Genomic DNA, 20547 nt, shown 5'->3' with positions numbered 1-20547 from the left:
ATTCTTCTTCAAAATGAGCACTCACAAGTTTGGCTGAGTCATAACTTAATTTAATCATTTGTGTGGTGCATCCTGGCTAGCAAGGAACCTGCATGTGCCCCGGCTCACATGGAGGGGGGCTCTTCTAATCACTGGCCCCGGCCCCTGTTTCAGCACCTAAATGAGGCCCATCTTCCAATCCAAAGCCAGCTGAGGGGGCCCTAGGCTCCCCTCCCCCTATGCAAGGCTCCCTATCGGCCTCACTTGAACCCCCTGCACCATTTCCTGCAAGGTCTGTGACCTCTTTGGATATTGTGCTTGCGGTCCTGGGCAGGCCCTTGTTTCAGACGGTAGGCAGACAGGCAAGCAGGGCTGGTACCCCTAGGCTGACAGGGCAGAGGCATGGCCGAGCCTCAGGGCCCTGGGTCCCACCGGGAAATGTGCTCCTGAGCTGGAAGGAAGCAGAACAGAGTGAGGGTTGATGGCAGTCCCGGCAGTCCTGGAATAGGGACTCTGCCGCACTTGGTACAGAAGTACCCATGGCCATGGTCCCACGTGGACCCGTCCAGCAGGAGCTGCTGGGAGCCGGTTCTCAGCCAGCTTTCACCTCTGCTCCCACCAGAGTTTACTGGGCTCTAGGGAGTCAGGTAACACTGAGGAACTCAACAGTTCTCCAAATAGCAGCGTTAGTGACAGGAGGAAAGAGACCTTGGAGAAAGCCCCAGCCGGGCTACACTTCCTGTCCTGCCACTGTATGGACATGCTACGTGAAACTGGGCCCATCTTCCCCCTCTGGGCCTCTCAGGTACCCTTCTTGAGCAGGATGTCCTTGATGGCCCTGAGCGCTCAGACACTCTAGGCCTGTGATCTGGATATCCTGACAGCCTGGGTTGGGCCAGCAGTTACCCCAGGGGACAGGGAACACAGAAGCGGAGCCATGGGAGGACCCTCACCAAACTGACAGATATAACGGTTCCGGGTTTTACAGCGTTGGTCATTCCAGTTGAAGGCAGCTGATGCCTGCAGCTCCACGCAGTTGCCAAACCTGCTGGGACAGGATGTCAGGTGTTCAGAGTAGAGGAATGAAATTAAGAGTCTGGGAGAGGCTTAAACCCTCCACCTCAGCAGGCCACCTGCACCTAAGAGACCTCAGTGCACACATCAGTATATGGAGCTTCTGCGAGACAGACCCAACCCCGAGCTCCCATTCCTGTTCCCCAGGCCACTTTCCAGAGAAGCCCGGAGGTCTCTGCACACCCCTTAGCAGGGGTAGCCACTCCACCTACCCACTCCTAGCACTCAGCCACGCCAGCCAATGGGGGGCTGGGGAGGGGACCTGGAGCAGACAGGCCCACGTCCTCCCTCCCAGCAGGGAGAAGGTGTGCCTGGGAGCCAAACCAGGCCGACTTCCTCTAGGTGATGGGCCAGGGGTATACCCCTGGCTGCCATCAAGAAGGTCGAGGGAGGGCTGGGTGAGATATTTGGAGCCCTTAGTGGCCATATATCCTGACCACCTCCACCCAGGCCACCCCTGCCTGGGCATTCCCAGGCTTTGAAGACCAGGGCAGAGCCACATAACCAAAAGGTCCTTAGTACAGGCTGGCTGGTGGCTGGATGCTGTGTGAACAAATACAGGTGGGTGGATAGCTAAAGAATTCCGGACTGAGTGTGTTGATACAGGCAGAGGGGTGTGGTAGGGGAAGGCGGAAGATGGATCGTGGATGGAGGGGACCACGGGGATGGGTAGATAGACGGAACCTTCTTGGGTTCTCTCTCTTTTATGTGAGCTGCTGGAGGCCTGGGGTGCGTCGCCTCAGTACGTGCCCACACCAGCTGTGCCCTGACTTCCTGAGCACCTGGGTATTAGGTGAGGCTCAGACCCTCAAAGGTCTTGTCCAGGCCACAGTCTGGGTGGAGTTTCTTCAGTGGTGTCTGAAAGCTCAGTGAGCAGGAGGGCCCAGGGGAGGGAGGGCATCCCAGACTCACCCCTGGTTGTCAGGCTGCCCGAAGGCAAAACTGGTGAAGGACTGGTCCTCTCCGGTGGTCCAGCGGAAGGAGTCCTTAGTGGTCTTATAGGTGAGCCCTGGGCCGCAGAAGCCTAGGTTGGCTTCATGACCCGAGAAAGTCCCGAGCCCCGAGCCTGCTGCCTAATGTGTGTCCTGCCCCAGCCCTTAGACCCCTTCCCAGCTCTTCCAGTGTCCCTGGTGGCGCTCCCTCCCTTCAGCTCTCTCCCCAGGGAAGGGGGCTGCCAGCCTGACTACTGGCCCCATTCTGGGCTCCAAACCCTTGTTAGCGGGGACTCTGGGTTCCCAGGGCCCAGGTTCCTGGAGCGTTGTGGGATATCCCAGCCCTGTCACTCACCGATCCAGAAATTCCTCGTCTCAAAGTCACTGTCAGTCACCTCATTGGTGGACTCCAGGCGGCCCAGGTAGAAGGCAAGGATGTCCTGTACTTTCTGGCTCTCGATCTGGGCGAGGACGCCTCCTTTTCCCTGTAACCCCCTCCCCACTCTGGGTCATGCAGGCAGGGCCCCAGATCTCAGGCCAGCCCTTCCTGCCACCCCACTATGGCCATAGATGGCAAATGTGTGTGCTGGTTGGGCTGTCATCACCACCCCACCACAGCCTCCTGCCTGTTAGAGTAGGGGTCCCCCTTCCTCTTCCTTTTCTGCACCTCCTTTCTGTGTACACAGGGGCCCAGACTGGCAGGGTCCTGCTCTTGGAAAGATTTTGTTTCACCTGCTCAGTGTCTTAAATACATTTGAATTGGTTGCCAACATTGATAAATCTAGAGATGCCAATGAAAATCTGGATTTCTGGTTCTCCTGAAAAATCCTGAGTTCTGGCCTCCCTGCACTTGTATTCCTGCCATCAGCCAGCAGCTGGAGCTGAGTCAGGATGGCTCCTTAGATGGGGGTTAGGAGGGGCCTCGTCCTTGGGCCCGCAGCTCATTAAGTGACCTCTTGGCTTCCATGGGCCTCTGAGTGGACCCCTACTTTATGCTAATGATGAGAATGAGGTCCAGTGGCATTGAAGGAACCATCACTAAGAATCTTGCTTGAGAACCTAGAGGGGTCCCTGGGAAGGCAAGGGTCAACTGTCACCTGGCATTTCCTCTTGGCTCCGTAATATGTGTCTGCCTCCGAAGACACCATGAAGCAGTCTCCATCGATCCTGAGGTCACAGGTGTGGAAGGGAAAGTGCACCTTGGCTAGGGAGAGGCAAGCCTGAGTTTGAGTGTGGGGATCTCAGAATCATGACCCCTCCTGCCCTGCCAGGGAGCTGAGCTCAAGGTGCTACCCGCCCCAAGCTGGAGAGTGGTTGGGGTCAGTGGTGTACTAGTAAATGTGTAACAACCAGCTTTCCCTCTCCCAAAAGGAGGTCTGTGATTTGTAGCATTTGCCAATTTCTGTGGTGTAAATACCCCCATGTGGCCCATTTCAAGCTATCAATGAGATGTTACTGAATAGGGAATTGGGAAGAGATGTGTATAGTGGGCAACTGCGAGCTGGTCCCAACCCGATCCAGTACTCCATCGCAGGGGTCCTGGGAGGGGCCTGACCCCAGGGCTTAGGGTCAGGACTCACTGGCACACTGAGCTCCCCCGTAGCCGACATCACAGACACAGGAGCACTCCTCTTCCCGGAAACGGCCATGTACACACTGCACACTGCACCGCACTGCCAGGACGGGGCCAGAGGGGACAGGGATCAGCTGGCAGATCCCGGACCCCCTTCTGCCCCTCACAGGCTGCAGACATGCGAGGATTGGCCACCCTCAGGGATGGAAACCCCAGGGCTCCCAACCTATGGCACACTCCGAGTCTTTGGTTTGATCTCATTGTAGAGAGAAGCAAATTGGGGTTTGGTCACAGAGCTGGGGAGGGAGGACAGTGGGAAAAGAATCTACTTCTGGATCCTACGGTGTTTCTCCGAAAATAAGACTGGGTCCTATATTAAGTTTTGCTCCAAAAGACTTAGGGTGTATGTTCAGGGAATGTCATCCTGAAAAATCATGCTAGGGCTTAATTTCCGGTTACGCCTTATTTTTGGGGAAACATGGTAATTCTATCTTCCTCCTACTACCCCAGAGCCTACAGGGCCACATCTGATTCCACTTTGAATCCCCTGCACAGCCCAGGGTCTGGCAGACAGTTGGTGCTCAATGAATACTTGCTGAATGATTACATGCTACGTGCAGATCAGCAAGTACACAGTCAGCACCCCTAGCACCTATGGCACTCCCTCAAAACTCACTCAGTGAGTGCAACACGGCCCCTGGACACACCACACAAGTGTGTGTATGTGTGTGTGTACATCTGGGCTCAGTCCCTCTCATCCCCTGGAGGCTGCCTGCATGTAAGCTGGGCCTAGACTCCACTTGCTGGGTCCCCCGGGCTGTCATGATCTGGAACTCCAGGTGCCCCTCACCTTGGCAGTATCTGCCCGTGTAGCCAGGGGGACAGTGGCAGTGGCAGGTGCTGACATTGAGATGTCCATGGTTCCGGCAGCTCATGCGACATGGGTTCCTGGGGACCTCTGATTGGATAGGGAGGGAACTCGAGCAGAGTGCCTCCTCTAGGCAGTGCCTTCCAGCAGCAGCCTCTCAGGATGCTGCCCTCCTCCTCTAGGGTCACCAGAGCAAGCTGTCATATACCCACTGCCCCAGCACTTACCACAGAGCCCCCCTGCGTGGTCCCAGGCTTTGAAGCAGCCTGAGACACTGGCCGTGCAGAGTGAACACCAGGCGCCCTTCTTATATGGGACAATTGTCTTCCCGTTGACCTCCCAGTTGCCTCTGTGAGAGCAAGCACCAGAGGGCTGGAATGACCTGGCCTTGGGCATGGCAGCGGCAGGCCTTGCTGCCTGCCCCACCGGCCCCTTCAGCTCCTTAAGGCCCAGCCTGGGAGTCAGGGAGCTGGTGGAGATTGAGAGATTTCCTAGGAAAGAAAAGACCCCCAAAGGAATACTGGACAAATTCCCTGAAAGCTGGTAGTGCTTCCAGGAAGGAGCATCTGAGAAGATGCCACATTTCACATGGCCAGAATTGTGGGTGCTGCCCACCTCTGCACCCTCTCCCTATCCCCCTTCTTCTCTCTCCCACCAAGGGTGCAGACAAAGAGGTCTTTTGGGTGGGTGGGTGGATGGGCGTCACACCCTGGGTGAAAGCATCCCCCCCAACCCCTACAGCCCAGCAGTGGTGGGAACTTACCCAGGAGAGTAGGCACAGACCAAGGCTTCCGTCTCAGCCTGGCCCCCAGAGCAGTGATGTCGCCCACAGCCCAGCTGGCTTGAGGTGGCCCACACGAGCTGTGGGAGACACAGTGGCTCAGAAATCCTATTGGGCCACCCCCATTCCCCATCTGGGGGCGCAGCACAGGTGATGCTTGCCTGGGGAGGGAGGACATAACTTGGCCCCAAACCAGGCAGGCAGGCAGCTCCCTTACCTCCCTAGGGTCTCAGGAGCAGCAGCTGTACTAGGCAGAGCTATGAGGGTGGGTGGGAATAGTTTAGGAAGGTTTTCTGGGTGGGAGGGAGTGGTGGGGGAAGGGTCAGCAGGTACCTGAAGGGAGGGGAGATTGTGCATGGGTGGTGGAGAACAGCAAAAGAAAGACTTGACATGAAAGGCCTTGTGACAGATTGCAAAAATGGCCACACTTCTCTCTATAGCCTCCTTTTAAATGTGGCTTTGCAGCCGTTTGCATCACTAGAAGGACTCTCTTTCCCACATCTTGAATCTGGCCGGCCCTGTGGCTTGCATTGGCCGACAGACTGCAGCAGAGGTGAAATTGAGCCAGTTTTGAACCTAGGCCTCTGGAGGCCCTTGCAATTTCTACTCCCTCTCATAAAACCATACTCAAGCCACCATATGAACAAGCCTGCTGAAGGTTGAAAGACCTTCTAGGGCAGAGATGAACCATTTAAGGCCACTCTGGAGAGCCAGCTTCCAGCCAACCCAGCAGCTGACTGCAGTTGCTAAGACCAAAAGAACCTCCCAGCTGATCCCAACCCAAATTGCTGACCTGCAGAATTGTAAGATGCTAAATTTGGGGGTAGTGTGTCTTGTAGCAAAAAGTAATGGATACAAGTCTTTAACCATATTCAAAACTTAGATTTAATGTTTTAGAATCAGTGTCAACTTGAAATGGTCAAAACACAGGAAGAGCTAAGCAAACTCTGGTAGCCACTAAAAATGACAAGTATGAGGCAGGGAGAGATGAACATGTGGTCATCTATATGTATCCAATAATTAAAGAATATACATTCTTTTTAGGAATGCATGGAATGCTTGCAAACATTGGCCCCTCACTAAGCCACAAAGCAAGGTTCATCAAATATCAAAGAACCAGTATCCTACAGGCCACATTCTATAAATTCAATGTAATAAAACCTAGAGTAAGTAATTTAGAAGTAGGTGAAGAAGAAAGCTTAGTTTGGAAATTTAAGTATACACTTCAAATTCAAAGACAATGTCATGATAGAAAATAGAAAACACTTAGACCTAAATGACAATGAAAACACTAATGGGATGCAGCTAATAAAGTTTAAAGGGAAATCTGTAGCTTTAAATGCATATAGGAAAATGAAAAAAGACTTAAAAATTAATGAGCTAAGAACCCATATCAAGAATACAGAAAGAGGTTATCACTTTGTGAGGGGTCAACTGTCTAACTATTGTATTGTTTTGTACACCCGAAACTAATAAATAAAAAAAAGAATATAAAAAGAATAACAGAGTAAAACAAATAAAACAGAAGAAAGAAAATAAAAATAAGAGCAGAAATTAATAAAAAGAAAAAAGAATGAAAACAAACAAAAAAACTGATTTGTTAAAATAGACAAACCTCTGGGAAAATTGGTAAAGCATTAAAAAGAGAAGGCACAAATAAAGTTGGGAATTTTAAAAGGACATTCACTATAGACAGAGTAAATACTTTTTAAATCTCTGTTTAATTCTAGTTTTAAATCTCTGTTAAATAATGAACAATTTTGAAGTTTGACTTTAATTTTTCTCCCTGTCACAATCTGTCTGCCATTTTATTGTATGGAATCAAGTAGCTTGTATTACATTTGAAACTAAATGTTAATGAAAAGCGAGCCACCAACTCATTTTATTTCCATTATCAATTTATTTTTTTAGAATCTGAAAGACTAAGAGTTCTAAAAGTCAAGATAATGAATTGGACTATTGTATTTACAACTAACTCATAAACTAAACGTTGCAAAAATTTTCAAAAAAGAACAATTATGACCAATAAATTAGAAAACATAAAATGGACAATTTCCTAGAAAATAGAATGTGGCCAAACTCTCTCAAGAAGAAACAGAAAATCTGAAATGATTTCAACCATTTCTAGAAGTTGAATCAGTAGTTAAGAATCCATGCATACACACACACACACACACACACACACACACACACACAGACAACAACCAAAAAATAGAACAAGATCCAAATAGTTTTACGGGACAGTTATAGCAAATATTATAGAAACTATTCCAGGAAACAGAAAATGAGGCAAAGCTTCCTAGTTGTCGTATGAGGTCAGGACAGCATTGCTATAACACAGGTAAGGGCAGTGTGAGGAGGAAACTCAGAGGACAATTTTACTATCAAATATTTAGCAAACCAAATCCAGCAATGAATTAAAAACGAAATACAACACACACACACACACACACACACACACACACACCATCACATTTTACATCACATGACATGCCAAGTAGGCAGATACTCAAAGTATTTAATAGCCAGTAGGCATCGGTACTTGCCAATCAGAAGAGATGTTGGGCTCGAGCAAGATCCTAGAGATCCACTACTGTGCCTGGCATTCCCTGTTTGGCTCTAGATTATAGGAAAAATCCTAGGAGTCCCAGGGAAGAGGCTAGGCCAGGTGCATTCTGGGAACTTGGAGTAGTGATTGTTCACAAATAAGTTTGTTAGCATTTGAGTAACTGTTATAACATATGGTGCACAGATAAATTACAGCCCTGTAAGTAGGAAGGCAAGGAAGAGTTAACATTTAAAAATATTTAGATGAATGTTGGTATTGTAATTGTTTTTCTTTAAAAAGAACTGTCTTTTAGAGAGATCTACTTATTTATGGATAAATATATGTGACATCTGAAATTTGCTTAAAAATAATATAAGAGGAGAGGGAAATAGGTAAGGATATAAATGAAACAAGATGAGCCATGAAACCATGAGTTGATAATTGTTGAAGCTGGATGATGGTTACATGGGGGTTCATTATATTATTCTGACCACTTTGTATATGTTCAAAATTTTCTATAATAAAACTTAAAATATATGTGACCAGGGAGATCAAGTGTCATATACCAGCTTTGTACACACACAAAAAAATTATTCATGTATTTCATCATTTTAATGGTTAAGGAAAAACCATATGATTATTTCAATAGGTGCAGTAAAAGCATTTGATAAAATGCAAGACCTATTCATGATTTTTAAAATCGTTAACAAACTTAGATTAGAAGGAAATGTAACCTGATAAAGGGTATTTATTAAATTCATAGAAAGAATCAGGAGCCAAGAATAGCCAAGAAGTTTTTGAATAATAATAATATGGGGGATTTTCCTGGCAAAACTTTTTATAATGCCGTAATTAAAACATTATTTATGCAGGGTAAACAAAAAGACCAACAGAATAACACAGAGAACTCAGCAACAGAATTGTGATGATCTGTGAGCTTAGTATATGACTGATGCGGCATTACAAGTCAGTGGGGGAAAGATTCAGTACTCAGTTAAAATTGTCTATGTAGAAAAATTAAATCCAATGTCATACCATGCACAAAAAATTCCAGGTGGCTTAATGACTTCAATACGAAACAGAAAAACATTTAAACTTTGGAAGAAAATGACACCTTTCTGATGTCAGAGTAGAAAGAATTTCTTTACACATGATACAACAAATGGATGAACTATAAAGTGAAAAACTGAGAAAATGGGTTACATTAATATTAAAATCTTCCATACACGAAAGGTAATATAAACAAAGGAAAAATACAGGCCATTTGCTAGAAAAGGTATTTGCAACCCAGATGACCAACAATATGTATTAATAAATATAGAAAGGATGCTTACAAATTAAGAAGGAAAAGAGGCAGCATATTTTATACATGGGCAAGGGTTATGAACAGGCAATTAACAGAACATAAATATGCTCGGTCTCCCAGGTAATCAGAGAAATGCAAATTAAAAATAGAGTGAGGTGGCATTTCCTAGCCTTCAGTTGGCCAAGATGAAGGAGGCTGACAATACCGAGTAAGCAGCAACTGGTTTGCAGGTGGGAATACCATTGGCATGATTACTTTGGCCATACCTAGCAAGGTTATCGATGCATGCCCTCTATGACCCAGCAAGTCCCCTTCCAAGTGTGTCCTAGTGAAACTCTGGGTACATACGTACAAGAAGATCCCAAACAAGATATGTGCATCGAGGTATGACTTTTAATAGTAAAAAAGTAAAAATAACCTAGATGCCTGTAAATTGTGGCTTGTTCATAGTGAATCACCCATTGAGATCTGGATGGATGGAGGTAAATCTTGTAAGTGTGGTCTGGAGCGAAAACACAAATGCAAAAGGAGACAAACGGAGCACTTATGTAGGATTTAATAACACACAACCCACCTGCACAGGGAGGGAGGGTATAAAAACACTTCCCCGTGTAGTAAAGGTGTGAAAACATGCTTGGGATTTTGCCTGTGCTTTTCAGCGCTGTCCCCTAGCACCTAAACAATGCCAGGTATATAGGAGAAAAACAAAGGAAACATGCTTGGGAGTGATCCACCTGCACTTCAGGAAGGTCACCTCTGGGGAGGGACAGAGGAAAGGGCAGGAGTAGGGCTATGGTTTAGTTGAGATGTTTTTTTAAAGAGATGAGTAACGAATACTGTTAACATTTTCTAAATCTAAGTCGTGGGTAAGAGGGAGTCCATTATTTGATTTATGTTTGAAATATTTCATATTTAAAGCTGAAAAAAGTAAAACTACACAAATTGGAACAAAAGCAGCCACTGATTTTAGGACAAACTGTAGCCCTTCTGAGCCGACCCAGGCAGCACAGGGGCGTCAGAGCTGGTACCCTGGCCTCACCTGAGTATAGTGGGTGCAGGTGGCGTTGTGGGCACACTCGGCTGCCGCATGGTTGTACCACTGGCCCTCTGCAAACCACAGGCCCACCACGTGGAGGAAGGATGCTGAGCCCGTGGGCAGCAGCTGCACATTCCAGCCCACTTGTGGAGTGGCCCGGCCGGTGGACGCCAGGCTAGGGGCTGGGGCACCACAGAGGGCTGCCCTGGCCTGAGCCTGTCGGGCCAGGCTCTCACTCCAGTCCTGGGAGTAGCACAAACAAACATCAGCAAGGGTCCCTCCATTGCCTATCTCCCACACATCCCAGGGTGCCCAGTCCTGCAGGGAAGAGACACTGGCCCAGAGGTCCTGCGTGGCTGCCTGACCGCTCTGAGTGGGTTTTACCCACTTAATTGGGGCCAGGGTAGGTCAGACCAGCTCTGCCCAGAGCTCTAGGTTGGACCCCTGACCCCGAGCCCACCTCCACCCAGGACTGTGAGTCTCCATCCTCCTGACTCCTGTGTGGGTACCCTCAGGCCCTGACCATGGCACCACTACCCTGTGAGGGACAGTGTTCCCGAGGGAGGGGTGCCAGCCCAAGCAATGGGATGGGCTTCTGCAGTCGTTTTTCCCACCTGGCAATGTCAGCCCTGGGCAGTGCCCAAGCCTTGTACACTGGCTCTGTGTTTGCCGTTAGGCACACCTGCCTCTGGCCATTATCATGTCGGCTGCTCCCACTTGGTTTCCCTTCTGCGATGCCAAAAGCCCCAGCAGCCATGCCACTATGTCCTATTCTCCCACCCTGGCTTTGGAGTGTGTAGGGCCTCTACAGGGAAACAGGATCAGAGAGGGTGTTAGAGGTTTCCTGAGTCTCAATGCTTTGGTCCCAGTGAGCACAGTCCTCTGGCGCACGTCTAATCTGCTCTTCCCACCCAGGCACCAGCTGACCTCCCCTTACCACCCCCACTCGACAGTCCCCCTCCTCTGAAATGAGGGGCACAGCAGTCAGGATAATGGTGTGTCACCCCATCTCCTTGCCCTAGTCCAGCCTAGCCACTTCATTCTCGTTGTGTGAGCTCCAGTATTCCCCTAATTTCCACTACACTCAACTGTCCTCATCTGTAAAATGGGGACAGTAAGGTATTTATAGGCTAAAATTCTTGGGAGGATTAAATCGATAGGATTAAATGGATGCAGGGAGTAGAGTGCTCTGCTCAGGGCCTGACCCACTGCAGGCCCTGGCAGGGGTTGGGGGTGGGGTGTGGGGTCACAGTGATTTTGCTGCTAATGAGGGCTGAAGCTGAGAGCAGCTAGGCTGCTAGCAGCCCCACAAGCCCCCACCAGGGCCTCAGCCTCCACTGGGTAAAAGCCCTCGAGGCCCACAGCGGTGCTTAGGGCCAAAGCCAGAGGTGAGGGAGACTGATTGGGGACTCCACTTGCACCTTTTATGAAAGGCTGTTTTCTATGACTGCCAAAAGGGGCCATGAAAGGTGTAGAAACTGCTGACCAGTTGATCAGGAGTACCCCCACACCAGGCGCTAAGGCTTGGAGTGTGGGAAGTGGGGAGTGGGAGCCAGGACCTGGACCTGGAGGAAGGGCAGAGCAACTACAAAGCAGGGGAAGGGGAAGAAGTGACCCGCTCCTGTCTGCCCGCCCCACCCCCACCTCCTGGGAAACTGACCCGGGAGCTCTCAAGGTCACTACTGCTTAGCCAGCCTAGGAGGAGTTTGTGGGAGGCAGCCATGGGGAACTCTGCCAGCTCCCATCCTGTGCCGCCCTCACTCCCTGGCCTGTTAACATAGACTGTGGCAGCTGGGGTCCCTCACTATGGGGGTGGCGTTTCTGGGCCTCAGGATGACACCTCCAACCTTGCAGCCCAATCAGGGGTGATGCCCCCCTCCAAGTGAATGAACAGGAACATGGAGGGGTGGAACTTGGAGGGGCCCCTCCTAGTACCCCAGATAAACCCATGAAGAACTGGATTCTGGTCCCACACAACCACCCCGGTTCCCCCCCCCACACACACACTCAGCAGGATGCTTCTCCCTCCTGGTCCCCAGCCCCTCCATCCTGCTGGGACTCCTTTGTGAAGCTCCTCTTTCCTTCCCAGCTTCTTCCATGCCTCCTGGTCTCCAGGGCAACGGCATGGGCTGTGAGGAAAGGCCAAAGGACTGCCCTTCTGGGGAGCAGGAAGCTGCAGAGCCGCCAGCAACCAGGCCCAGTCCCAGCTGTGAGCAAGTTGACTGGCTGCCCCTTCTGCCCAGCCCAGGTGGAAGGGCGTCTGGTACTAGCATGGCCTCCTGAGCCCTCTTCAAGGCTGTCCTCCAGCTGCCCCTTCCATGAGCCCAGGCTGGGGGCACTCACCATTCTCTGCATGTTGGCTGCAGGGGGCTGTACCTGGCTCCGCAGGCGGTTGTGCAGGGAGAGGAGCAGGAAACTCTCCTTCCTGCTCAGAGCTGGAAGACAAGGTCAGGCCCACCTGAGCAGTGGGACCTGGGCCTGTGCCCTGGGTGATGGGGTGGGGGTCACCATGGCAAGATGAGAATGCGACCCTGACCTTAGGAAATGAGACTTAAGTGGGCTGGAATTGGGCAAGACCCTAGGGTGGGCCAGGAGGATGGTGGGTGTGTGGGAGCGGAGAGACGGGAAGACTAAGAGAGGTGGAGAAGAGTGGGGGTTGAGAGAGACTGAGGTGTAAAGGAGCCCTTGGGCTTAGAGCTGGGGGTGGGCGTCATAGCCGGGAATGGGGGCTGGGTTGGGTGTGAGGAGGAGGCCAGCCGGGCTTTCAGAAGCCCCCTGGCTGGGGCTCCTCTCGGCTACTGAGTCTCTCCTAGGGCCCCGGCTGCAGGTTCCTGGTATTCCTCCTTAACCCCCAAGCCTGGGCCCACTCCCCTTCATTCTTCTTCCTCCCCAGCCCAGCCTCCCCCATCCGTCTCTGCCCTGGACTGTCCAAGGGTTACTCTTTAAACCACACCAGCATGCCCAGGGCTCAGACCTCAAACTCACTCCAGTAGCCCCCTAGACTGCCTCTGCAGAGCTCGTAACTCCTCCATCAGTGTCCTCACACAGGGCCCCTTACCTCCGGGCATTGGAGCCTGCTCTTCCTGCAGCTGGAGCGGCTGCATCTCTGCCCAGGCCATGCCAAGGACAGCCAGGAGCACGGGCAGGAGGCCAGGCCTGTGGCCCCCCAGCCCAGAGGAGGGCTCCAGCCGGAGCATGGGCCTGTTGGGCGATCCAGGAGCAGCCTGGGGCAGCCGTCCAGCTCACTTCCCAGGCTGGATGGAGCTATTCACAATGTCAAGGAGTCAGGCTGGGCTGGCAGACAAAAGGGGGAGGCTGGTGAGTAATTGGTGTGTCCAAACAGCCTCCCATCTGGGCTGGCATGAAAAGAGACAGACAGCTTCAATCCCAGCCACCCCTTCGACAACCGACTGACCTACCGACCAAGTGGTGTGCACTGACCCCGTGGCCCCTGCTAATCATTGCAGGATTATTAGAGCCCTTCAGGAGCCCTTGGAGACCCTGCTGATTGGCCCGCAGACATTCCAGGGCTGTGGATTAACGAATGATGGCTATGCCCTGGCTGGAACAGTGTCCTTCAGGCCCATCAGCGGCTTCCACTCCCAGCCCCAGGCCTGAGCAGGAGGCTACAGCCTCAGCTGTGTGCCCTGCGGGCGGGCTGGAACTGGGCAAGACCCCAGGGGAGTTCTTTCATTTCTTGGGAAGCTGGTCCCAACCCCCAGCCATGAATTAAACATGGGCAGGTGGTAACTGCACACCAGACAGGTGCCACCAGTGGGTGGGGGTGCTAGGGCTGTGGGCTTCTAGGGGAGTCAGCTAGGGCTGTACCTGTGGTAGGAAATGGCTGCTGTAGGACAGTCTGCCTAGGCAGTGTGGGGGGCTGGGCCCCAGCCCTGGTAGCCCCCACCTTCAGCCACGTGACTGTGGACCAGGAAAGCGCCAGGCAAGCGGGAGGAGAGCACGTGATGCCTTGGCGGACTTGAGTCCTGCTGGGAACAAGTTGGCCTCTAGACAAACTGGCGGTGCAGATAGGGGGGCAGCGAAATGCATGATGCTCAGGGCCTGGCCACAGCCTACACAAGCCCACTAGACTAAGTTGAAGTAGATCTGCACCACAGCTCACAGCCTTTTAGAAAATAAAAGGCTATCCTGCAGGCCACAGGCAAATGCCTACATACCTCTCAGGGCAGATCAAAGGTTATTCAGCCATGCCAAAGGACAGCCTTGCAAGCCAACTCCTTCCTCCTTCTAGAGTTTGTGTGACTGCTGACCCCTAGGCTGGCATCCTGTCAGAGCCAGGTGTCAGCTCCCTGGGAGCTTTGCTGAGATGCAAGTGGGCTTTGTTTTCTGGGGGAAACACTGATAGAACATGGATATCATCTAGGGCACTGGGGAGTGGAGACGGGGCCAGCCATAAGGACCCCTAAGCCAGCCTGGGGTTGCCAGTCTCCCCATAATACCCAGGGACTCAGGAGTTTCTTCTCCCTCAAACGTATGACCAGACAACCTTTAACTTATCCCGTCTGGATCCCGGCAATGCTTAATAATAACGAGATTTTTCTGTAGAGCTTACAAATCACGTTCACGTATGTGAGTTCATTTAATTGTTTCAACAACCCTGTACAGTAGCAGATGTGGTACCCATGTTGTAGATGAGGAAGCGTGGCTCAGTGTGCATAAGGGACTTGCCCAGGCTCACCCAGAGAGCACGTGGTTCATGCCAGCTAATCCAGGGTCTTCACATTCCCAGACACTGGTGCATAACTGCTATAAGTCGCATCATGGCCTTTTGAGTTCAATTTCCACAGCCCAGCTCTATTCTGTTAACAAAAGACCCATTTCCTGCTTCTGGGCTTCGAAGATAAACATGGCTAGTTTTCCCATATAGCACAGTGCCAGGTACTTGGGATAGGTGGGAGGAAAATACATTTGGGGGCCTGGGGTAGAACAACTTTTGAGGGGCCCTGGTTCACTATAAGAGGAGGTCAGGGTGAGCCCAGCTTCAGGAGCCAGAAGAGCAGCTGAGTAGATAAATCACAAACCAGATATCTGAGGGCTTAGGTTCTCACCCAGATGCTCTGTATGTCCCTAGGATTGTCACTTCCGCCCTGGGCCTCAGTGTAAAGCAGGGATGACAACCTATGCTGGACTCCTTCACCAGGGCATTGCACCTTGGTTTACATGGTATTTCCTCCTGGTCCAGACGTTTTATAGGACCCTGCTGAGTGGTCGGGGTTGGTTTGGAGAATGGGTATCCCCTTTCTTGCAAGGCAAATTTCCCCAATAAGCAACATTATTCTGATTTCTGTCAGAATATTAGTCAGATATTAGTTTTATTTGTTTCAAATTTCATATAAATAGATTCATAGACTATGCACACTTTGGGGCCTGGATTCCTTTGCTTCACATAATGTCTGTGAGATTCATGCATGTTGTCTATATCAGTGGGTTATTTTTGTTGTTCTTGTTTTTTACTGCTGGTAGTGTTTCATTATATGTTCATTCTCCTATTGATGGACATTTGGGTTGTTTTAAGCTTTTGTGTATTATCAATAAAGTTGCTATAACCATGATTGTACAATTTAAAATTTTCTTTTAGGGCGGCCAGATGGCTCAGTTGGTTAGAGTGCCAGCTCTGAGCAACAGCATTGCCGGTTCTATTCCCACATGGGCCAGTGAGCTGCGCCCTTCACAACTAGATTGAAGACAACAAGCTACTGCTGAGGTTCTGGAGAGGCGGCCAGATGGCTCAGTTGGTTAGAGCGAGAGCTCTTAATAACAAGGTTGCCGGTTTGATTCCTACGTGGGATAGTGGGCTGCGCCCCTGCAACTAAAGATTGAAAACGGCGACTGGACTTGGGCTGAGCTGCGCCCTCCACAACTAGATTGAAGGACTACGACTTGGAGCTGATGGGCCCTGGAGAAACACGCTGTTCTCCAATATTCCCCAATAAAAAACAAACAAACAAAATTTAAAAAACAAACACAATCAAACATAGGAAACACTAACCAACTCATTTTATGAGTCCAGCAGTACACTGATACCAACACCAAAGCTACTATAAGTGTTTAGGGTGAAATATACTGATGTCTACAATATACTTTGAAATGTACCAAAACCAAGACAGATTAATGAATGGATATAAGGATGAATAGATGAATAAAGATGTGATAAAGATGTTCAGTAAAATGGTAGAATCTAGCATTAGGTATTTGGGTGTTCACTGTAAAATTCTTGTAACTTGGCAGTATATTGGAAATCTTTAAAATAGGAAAAAGGAAATATGATTATAATGCATGACATGGTTCAACTGAGAATAATTTTTATAAATTCAAACAATGTAAGTAATAGTGATTTAATCCAAAAAGGAAGATAAAAAGCAAGTTAAAAAAATAGGTGGCACGTAGGGGAAATGATGTGTGTGATGTGAGAACCAAATCATCTTCCAAGTCAGCAGAGAATACGTGAACACTTGAATGCTGGTGTTTAGTGCAGGCCAGGTCAGCTCCAAAGTCATGCTCTTGGCCAACTGTGACAAACCCTTTCCTCTCAGACTCTGAGGGGCTTGAGTCCAAATATGCCCCGGATCCAAGTGTCTGAGGGTCCCTAACTCCACAGAGCCTTTACACTTGGTACCATAGCGGGAGGGAAAGGGCACATCCCTCTTTTCAAGGTTGCACCAAAGGAGCCTCTTCTTAGACCTTTTTGTGCCACAGGGGCCACACTGGGTTATCACCTCTCAAGGATAAATTTTATTAGTCTAATGTAGGTTTCTATTTAATCCTTTCATAGTGCACTCCTCATGAGGGGCCCTGGGCACCCAGTAACCTCAATTCATGTGCAACAGCGCCACCTACTGGTTACTTAATATGACCAAAGGCAGTAAATGAATCACATCTGATCACCGAGATCACTACAGCATCAGCCCTATTTCACAGATGGGCAAACAGAGGTTTGCTCTTCATTTTCTCCAATTCATTTGATAATCTAAAAATAAAAAGGCCTTTCAAACTGAGAGGCAACAAGCGCTTATTTGATAACAATAAGAATTTGGGACACATTCATTCAGGCAGAACCTTAAATAGCGTTTCAATTAGGAGACAAAGGCAATGGGTGTTTATGAGAAGGGGAAGGGGAACAATTACATCAATAGAAGAAAGACATTTCTATTGGTGCAGATAACATAACATAGTGATGTTAACTCTAAACAATGTTTTAAATTTTCCAGTAGTTGTAATAATTGCTTTCTTATTATCTTTGCAAATAGTTCTTTGGGAAAACAGGGTTGCTTCAGGCCCAGTCCAAAGGTTATTTTGCCCAGTTTTAATATTCCAAAAGTTTGAGACATAAGACATGCAAGGCTGTTCCTCTGGCATGGCAGGATGTCAAATTCAATGACAGCGATAGTAACTTCAGAAGGAGGAACGGAGGCTTTCTCACTCCAGCCAGGCCACCCTGCATAATGCCTGTACATGCTTTATCTCAGTTTCCAAATTCTGTTTTACACTTGGCAGCACAGCAATAAACAGGTTTACGTATCATGTTTCTCTTTTGTGATGGCAAATACATACACCGACTTATACAGGTATTAAGAATATTCACAAGCAGACCGGCAAGAGTAATTCAAATGTCTGTTTATTCATTGACAAACCTAGTAACATGAACAGAAAATCTGAATTGAAATCTGCCTTGATAGAAACACAGTGCACATTATTAGTACCGTGTTCATGGCGGGCAGAAAGGCTTTAGGCTGTGTGCCTAAAGGCAGCAGGGATCTTGAGAAAAGATCCCATTTACCTCAGTGCCTGAACACCTTCAGGACCACATGCTAACTCGATACAGAAAAAGGAAGGGGCTGAACAGAACTGCACGTTTACAAATGCAGACAACGAGTTACAATTACTGTGGCTCTACGATACATCCCAAGAGTTGACCAGAGTAAGTGGGAACTGTGCTGCTAGAAGCCCTTCATTGAAACGAGCTGTGGGAGCTTTCTACCCCACACCCATTTGTTCTGGGGAAGGAGGAGGTATACGGGGTGATGGAACCCTCACACTGCAATGGAGTTACTTTCTTTTTCGTCCTTCCTCTCTCCACCCACCATGTGACATTCTGGAGTGTAAGGCACGAAACCTGGCGTGGAGAAAAGAGGTGCTCTGAGCTCCAGTGTGCAAAGGAATTCCTGGCTCACATCTTTTGAAACAGATGCTAAAAATATCCTCCCCACCTCTTGTAATTACTGTCCTTGAGAGACAGAAAAAGGAGATGGCAGAAGAAGGTTTGCAAAGGATAAAAATAGCTGCATCTAAATATCATGAGAAAAATGGATCATGAAAACTGTGTAATTTTTCAAAGGATGCCCTGAGAAATCTAGAATCTCACAAAGAATAACTGACATTTTATGGAAAAAAAGTCAAATGCATAAGCATACTAAATCCTCTTAAAATAGTGCATTGGTCATTATGAGAACATACAAAGTACAAATCAACATTGACAATGAAAGAAGCATTAATACTTAGCATTTTAAAGTGGAGGCCAAAAATAGTGATGAGTGAGGAAGCAGGCAGAAATCTATATAAAGCTATATACTTACTTCACTACTTACTGCGTGTACACAGAATGTAATTAATGTATTAAATATCACTTTATTTCACCTACCATTTCATACACACAACTAGGTTTCTCCCGAATTCATGGCTGGTAATGGTATGAGGCAGATGGCTCATCAAAAAAATGTTGTGAAGGGAGCCGGCCCAGTGGCTCAGGTGTTTGGAGTTCCGTGCTCCTAATGCCGAAGGCCGCCGGTTCGATTCCCACATGGGCCAGTGGGCTCTCAACCACAAGGTTGCTGGCCCACAAGGGATGGTGGACTCCGCCCCCTGCAACTAACAATGACAACTGGACCTGGAGCTGAACTGTGCCCTCCAACTAAGATTGAAAGGACAACTTGACATAGAAAAAATCCTGGAAGTACACACTGTTCCCCAACAAAGTCCTGTTCCCCTTCCCCAATAAAATCTTTTAAAAAAAAAGTGAAGTTTTTCTCCTGAAATTGCCACATCTGGGAGATAGCCGCATCAGGAAAAGTTTCCCCAAGAATATACCGCAGATGCGTTTATCTAGTCCTTCTTGTTTGGCAGGTAGGTGACCCCAGGCTTTAAGCCTTTAGTTGAAATATTACAGCATTTATCTAGGACAGAAACCCAGCATGGCTTGAACTTTCATGAAGCACAGTGGCAGGAGGCAGAGGTTTTGTTCTCAGGCAGCCAGACCTCATGGTCGGCTGCTTTGCGGAGTTAATTGGTAACTGTGTGGTATATAAAGTATGCAGGCTGTGCCCTGGCACGGTGACAGGGGTCCCTGGCGTTATATTGCCGCTCCCTAAAGGCAGAAGGCCATTCTTTTGCACTGCTGAATCCCATCACCTAACAGAGAGCCTGGCCACAAGAGGCCATCAATAAAAAGAGATTGGCTTGTGGGGTGAGATGGGCTTCAATCCAAAGGATGGGAACTGGAAAGTGTGGCCCGACACGCAGGGGCGGCTGTACCATTAGATTGCTATCCATTTAAAGGAAGATTTACTGGACGATGTGCCAGTGTCCTAAGTGCTGAGAATACAGCCCTATGTTAGATTGAGGTTCGGCAGTGAGAGGGCAGGGCTTGCAACCAGCGGGGAAGGCACTCAACAAGCAAATACTCTACATAGTGTGCGTTCTATACAGGAAAGGAAACAGGGCGATGTGACAGAAAGGGAGCGGTGCATGATGGACTTCTCAGATGAGGGAGTGAATGATTCCTCTTCCCCTGGTCCAGAAACGCTAAAAAGGTGCAGAGTAAGATCTGGTCCGGAACTCAGGTCCTCTAACCCTGCCTCCCAGGTCGAGGCAGGACAGCAGACCAGATTCCAATCCGCTCTGCTAGAGCCTCGCCCAGGAAGATCCCAATGGTTTCCAAGAAACAAAGTGACTGTCAGTCCAAGAAGCCTTTTAACGCTCTGGACTAGAGTAGGTTAGGGCTGCGGACACACAGGGGGCCAGCCCTGGAAACGCGCCTTGTGGGGACAGAGCCCCAGAAAGCAGTTTCCAGGCTCTCGGCCTCACATACAAAGGTGTTGGCTCAGGTAGTAAATGGCCATCAACTGTGATTGGATGGCCATCAGCTGTGGCTAGTTGGCCGTCAGCTGTAACCAGTGAGCCATTAGCCACTAATATAACTGCTGTGGCTACGCTAGCAGAAAATGGGGGCTAGCAAGAAGATGGTGGCTGAGCCTGCAAGCAGCGCAATGAGGTTTGAAAATTGTGTGGCTCCTGCTTCCTGTCTCTAACCCAGCCGCCAGAGAGAATATAGCGGTATGACTCCCCTATCTATGGCTCCATGGGTGTTCCTTTTTGGCCTCACCATATCCTGCATTCTTATGTGGGGAGCGGGAACAGAGACCCCGCAGGCCCT

At 49.2% G+C, this 20547-nt stretch overlaps 1 protein-coding gene across 5 annotated transcripts; it reads right to left on the bottom strand.

Moving 5' to 3' along the window:
* Positions 1-34: 34 nt before the first annotated feature.
* LOC109433791 (C-type lectin domain family 18 member A-like) lies at positions 35-13534 on the bottom strand. 5 transcript variants are annotated; one of them, XM_074314588.2, is made up of 13 exons: positions 13517-13534; positions 13156-13391; positions 12441-12532; positions 10101-10340; positions 5190-5287; positions 4654-4775; positions 4409-4516; positions 3566-3658; positions 3083-3189; positions 2341-2470; positions 1966-2062; positions 933-1024; positions 35-430 (listed from the first exon to the last, which is right to left on the bottom strand). In XM_074314588.2, exons 2-13 carry the CDS (start codon positions 13292-13294, stop codon positions 393-395), a joined length of 1356 nt encoding a protein of 451 aa, XP_074170689.2. In that variant the 5' UTR covers positions 13295-13391; positions 13517-13534; the 3' UTR covers positions 35-392. The 5 variants fall into 5 exon arrangements, with proteins under 5 accessions (XP_074170689.2, XP_019565867.3, XP_074170690.2 ...); XM_019710308.3 differs by lacking the exon at positions 13517-13534 and having other exon boundaries at positions 13156-13502; XM_074314589.2 differs by lacking the exons at positions 4409-4516; positions 13517-13534 and having other exon boundaries at positions 13156-13503.
* Positions 13535-20547: the final 7013 nt, after the last annotated feature.

Source organism: Rhinolophus sinicus, chromosome 8 (genome assembly GCF_057876585.1).
Source record: "Rhinolophus sinicus isolate RSI-liver-muscle chromosome 8, RSI-T2T, whole genome shotgun sequence".
NCBI lineage: Eukaryota > Metazoa > Chordata > Mammalia > Chiroptera > Rhinolophidae > Rhinolophus > Rhinolophus sinicus.
Note: the sequence above shows the minus strand (reverse complement) of the source record. Positions and strands in the feature narration are given on the sequence as shown.

Coding starts and splice junctions, on each gene's coding strand:
- LOC109433791 (XM_074314588.2), bottom strand. CDS start 13,294: ATGCTCCGGCTGGAGCCCTCCTCTGGGCTGGGGGGCCACAGGCCTGGC. Junction 10,341..12,440: donor CAGCCAACATGCAGAGAATG/GTGAGTGCCCCC, acceptor TGCTACTCCCAG/GACTGGAGTGAGAGCCTGGC. Junction 4,776..5,189: donor GTCTGTGCCTACTCTCCTGG/GTAAGTTCCCAC, acceptor TTGCTCTCACAG/AGGCAACTGGGAGGTCAACG.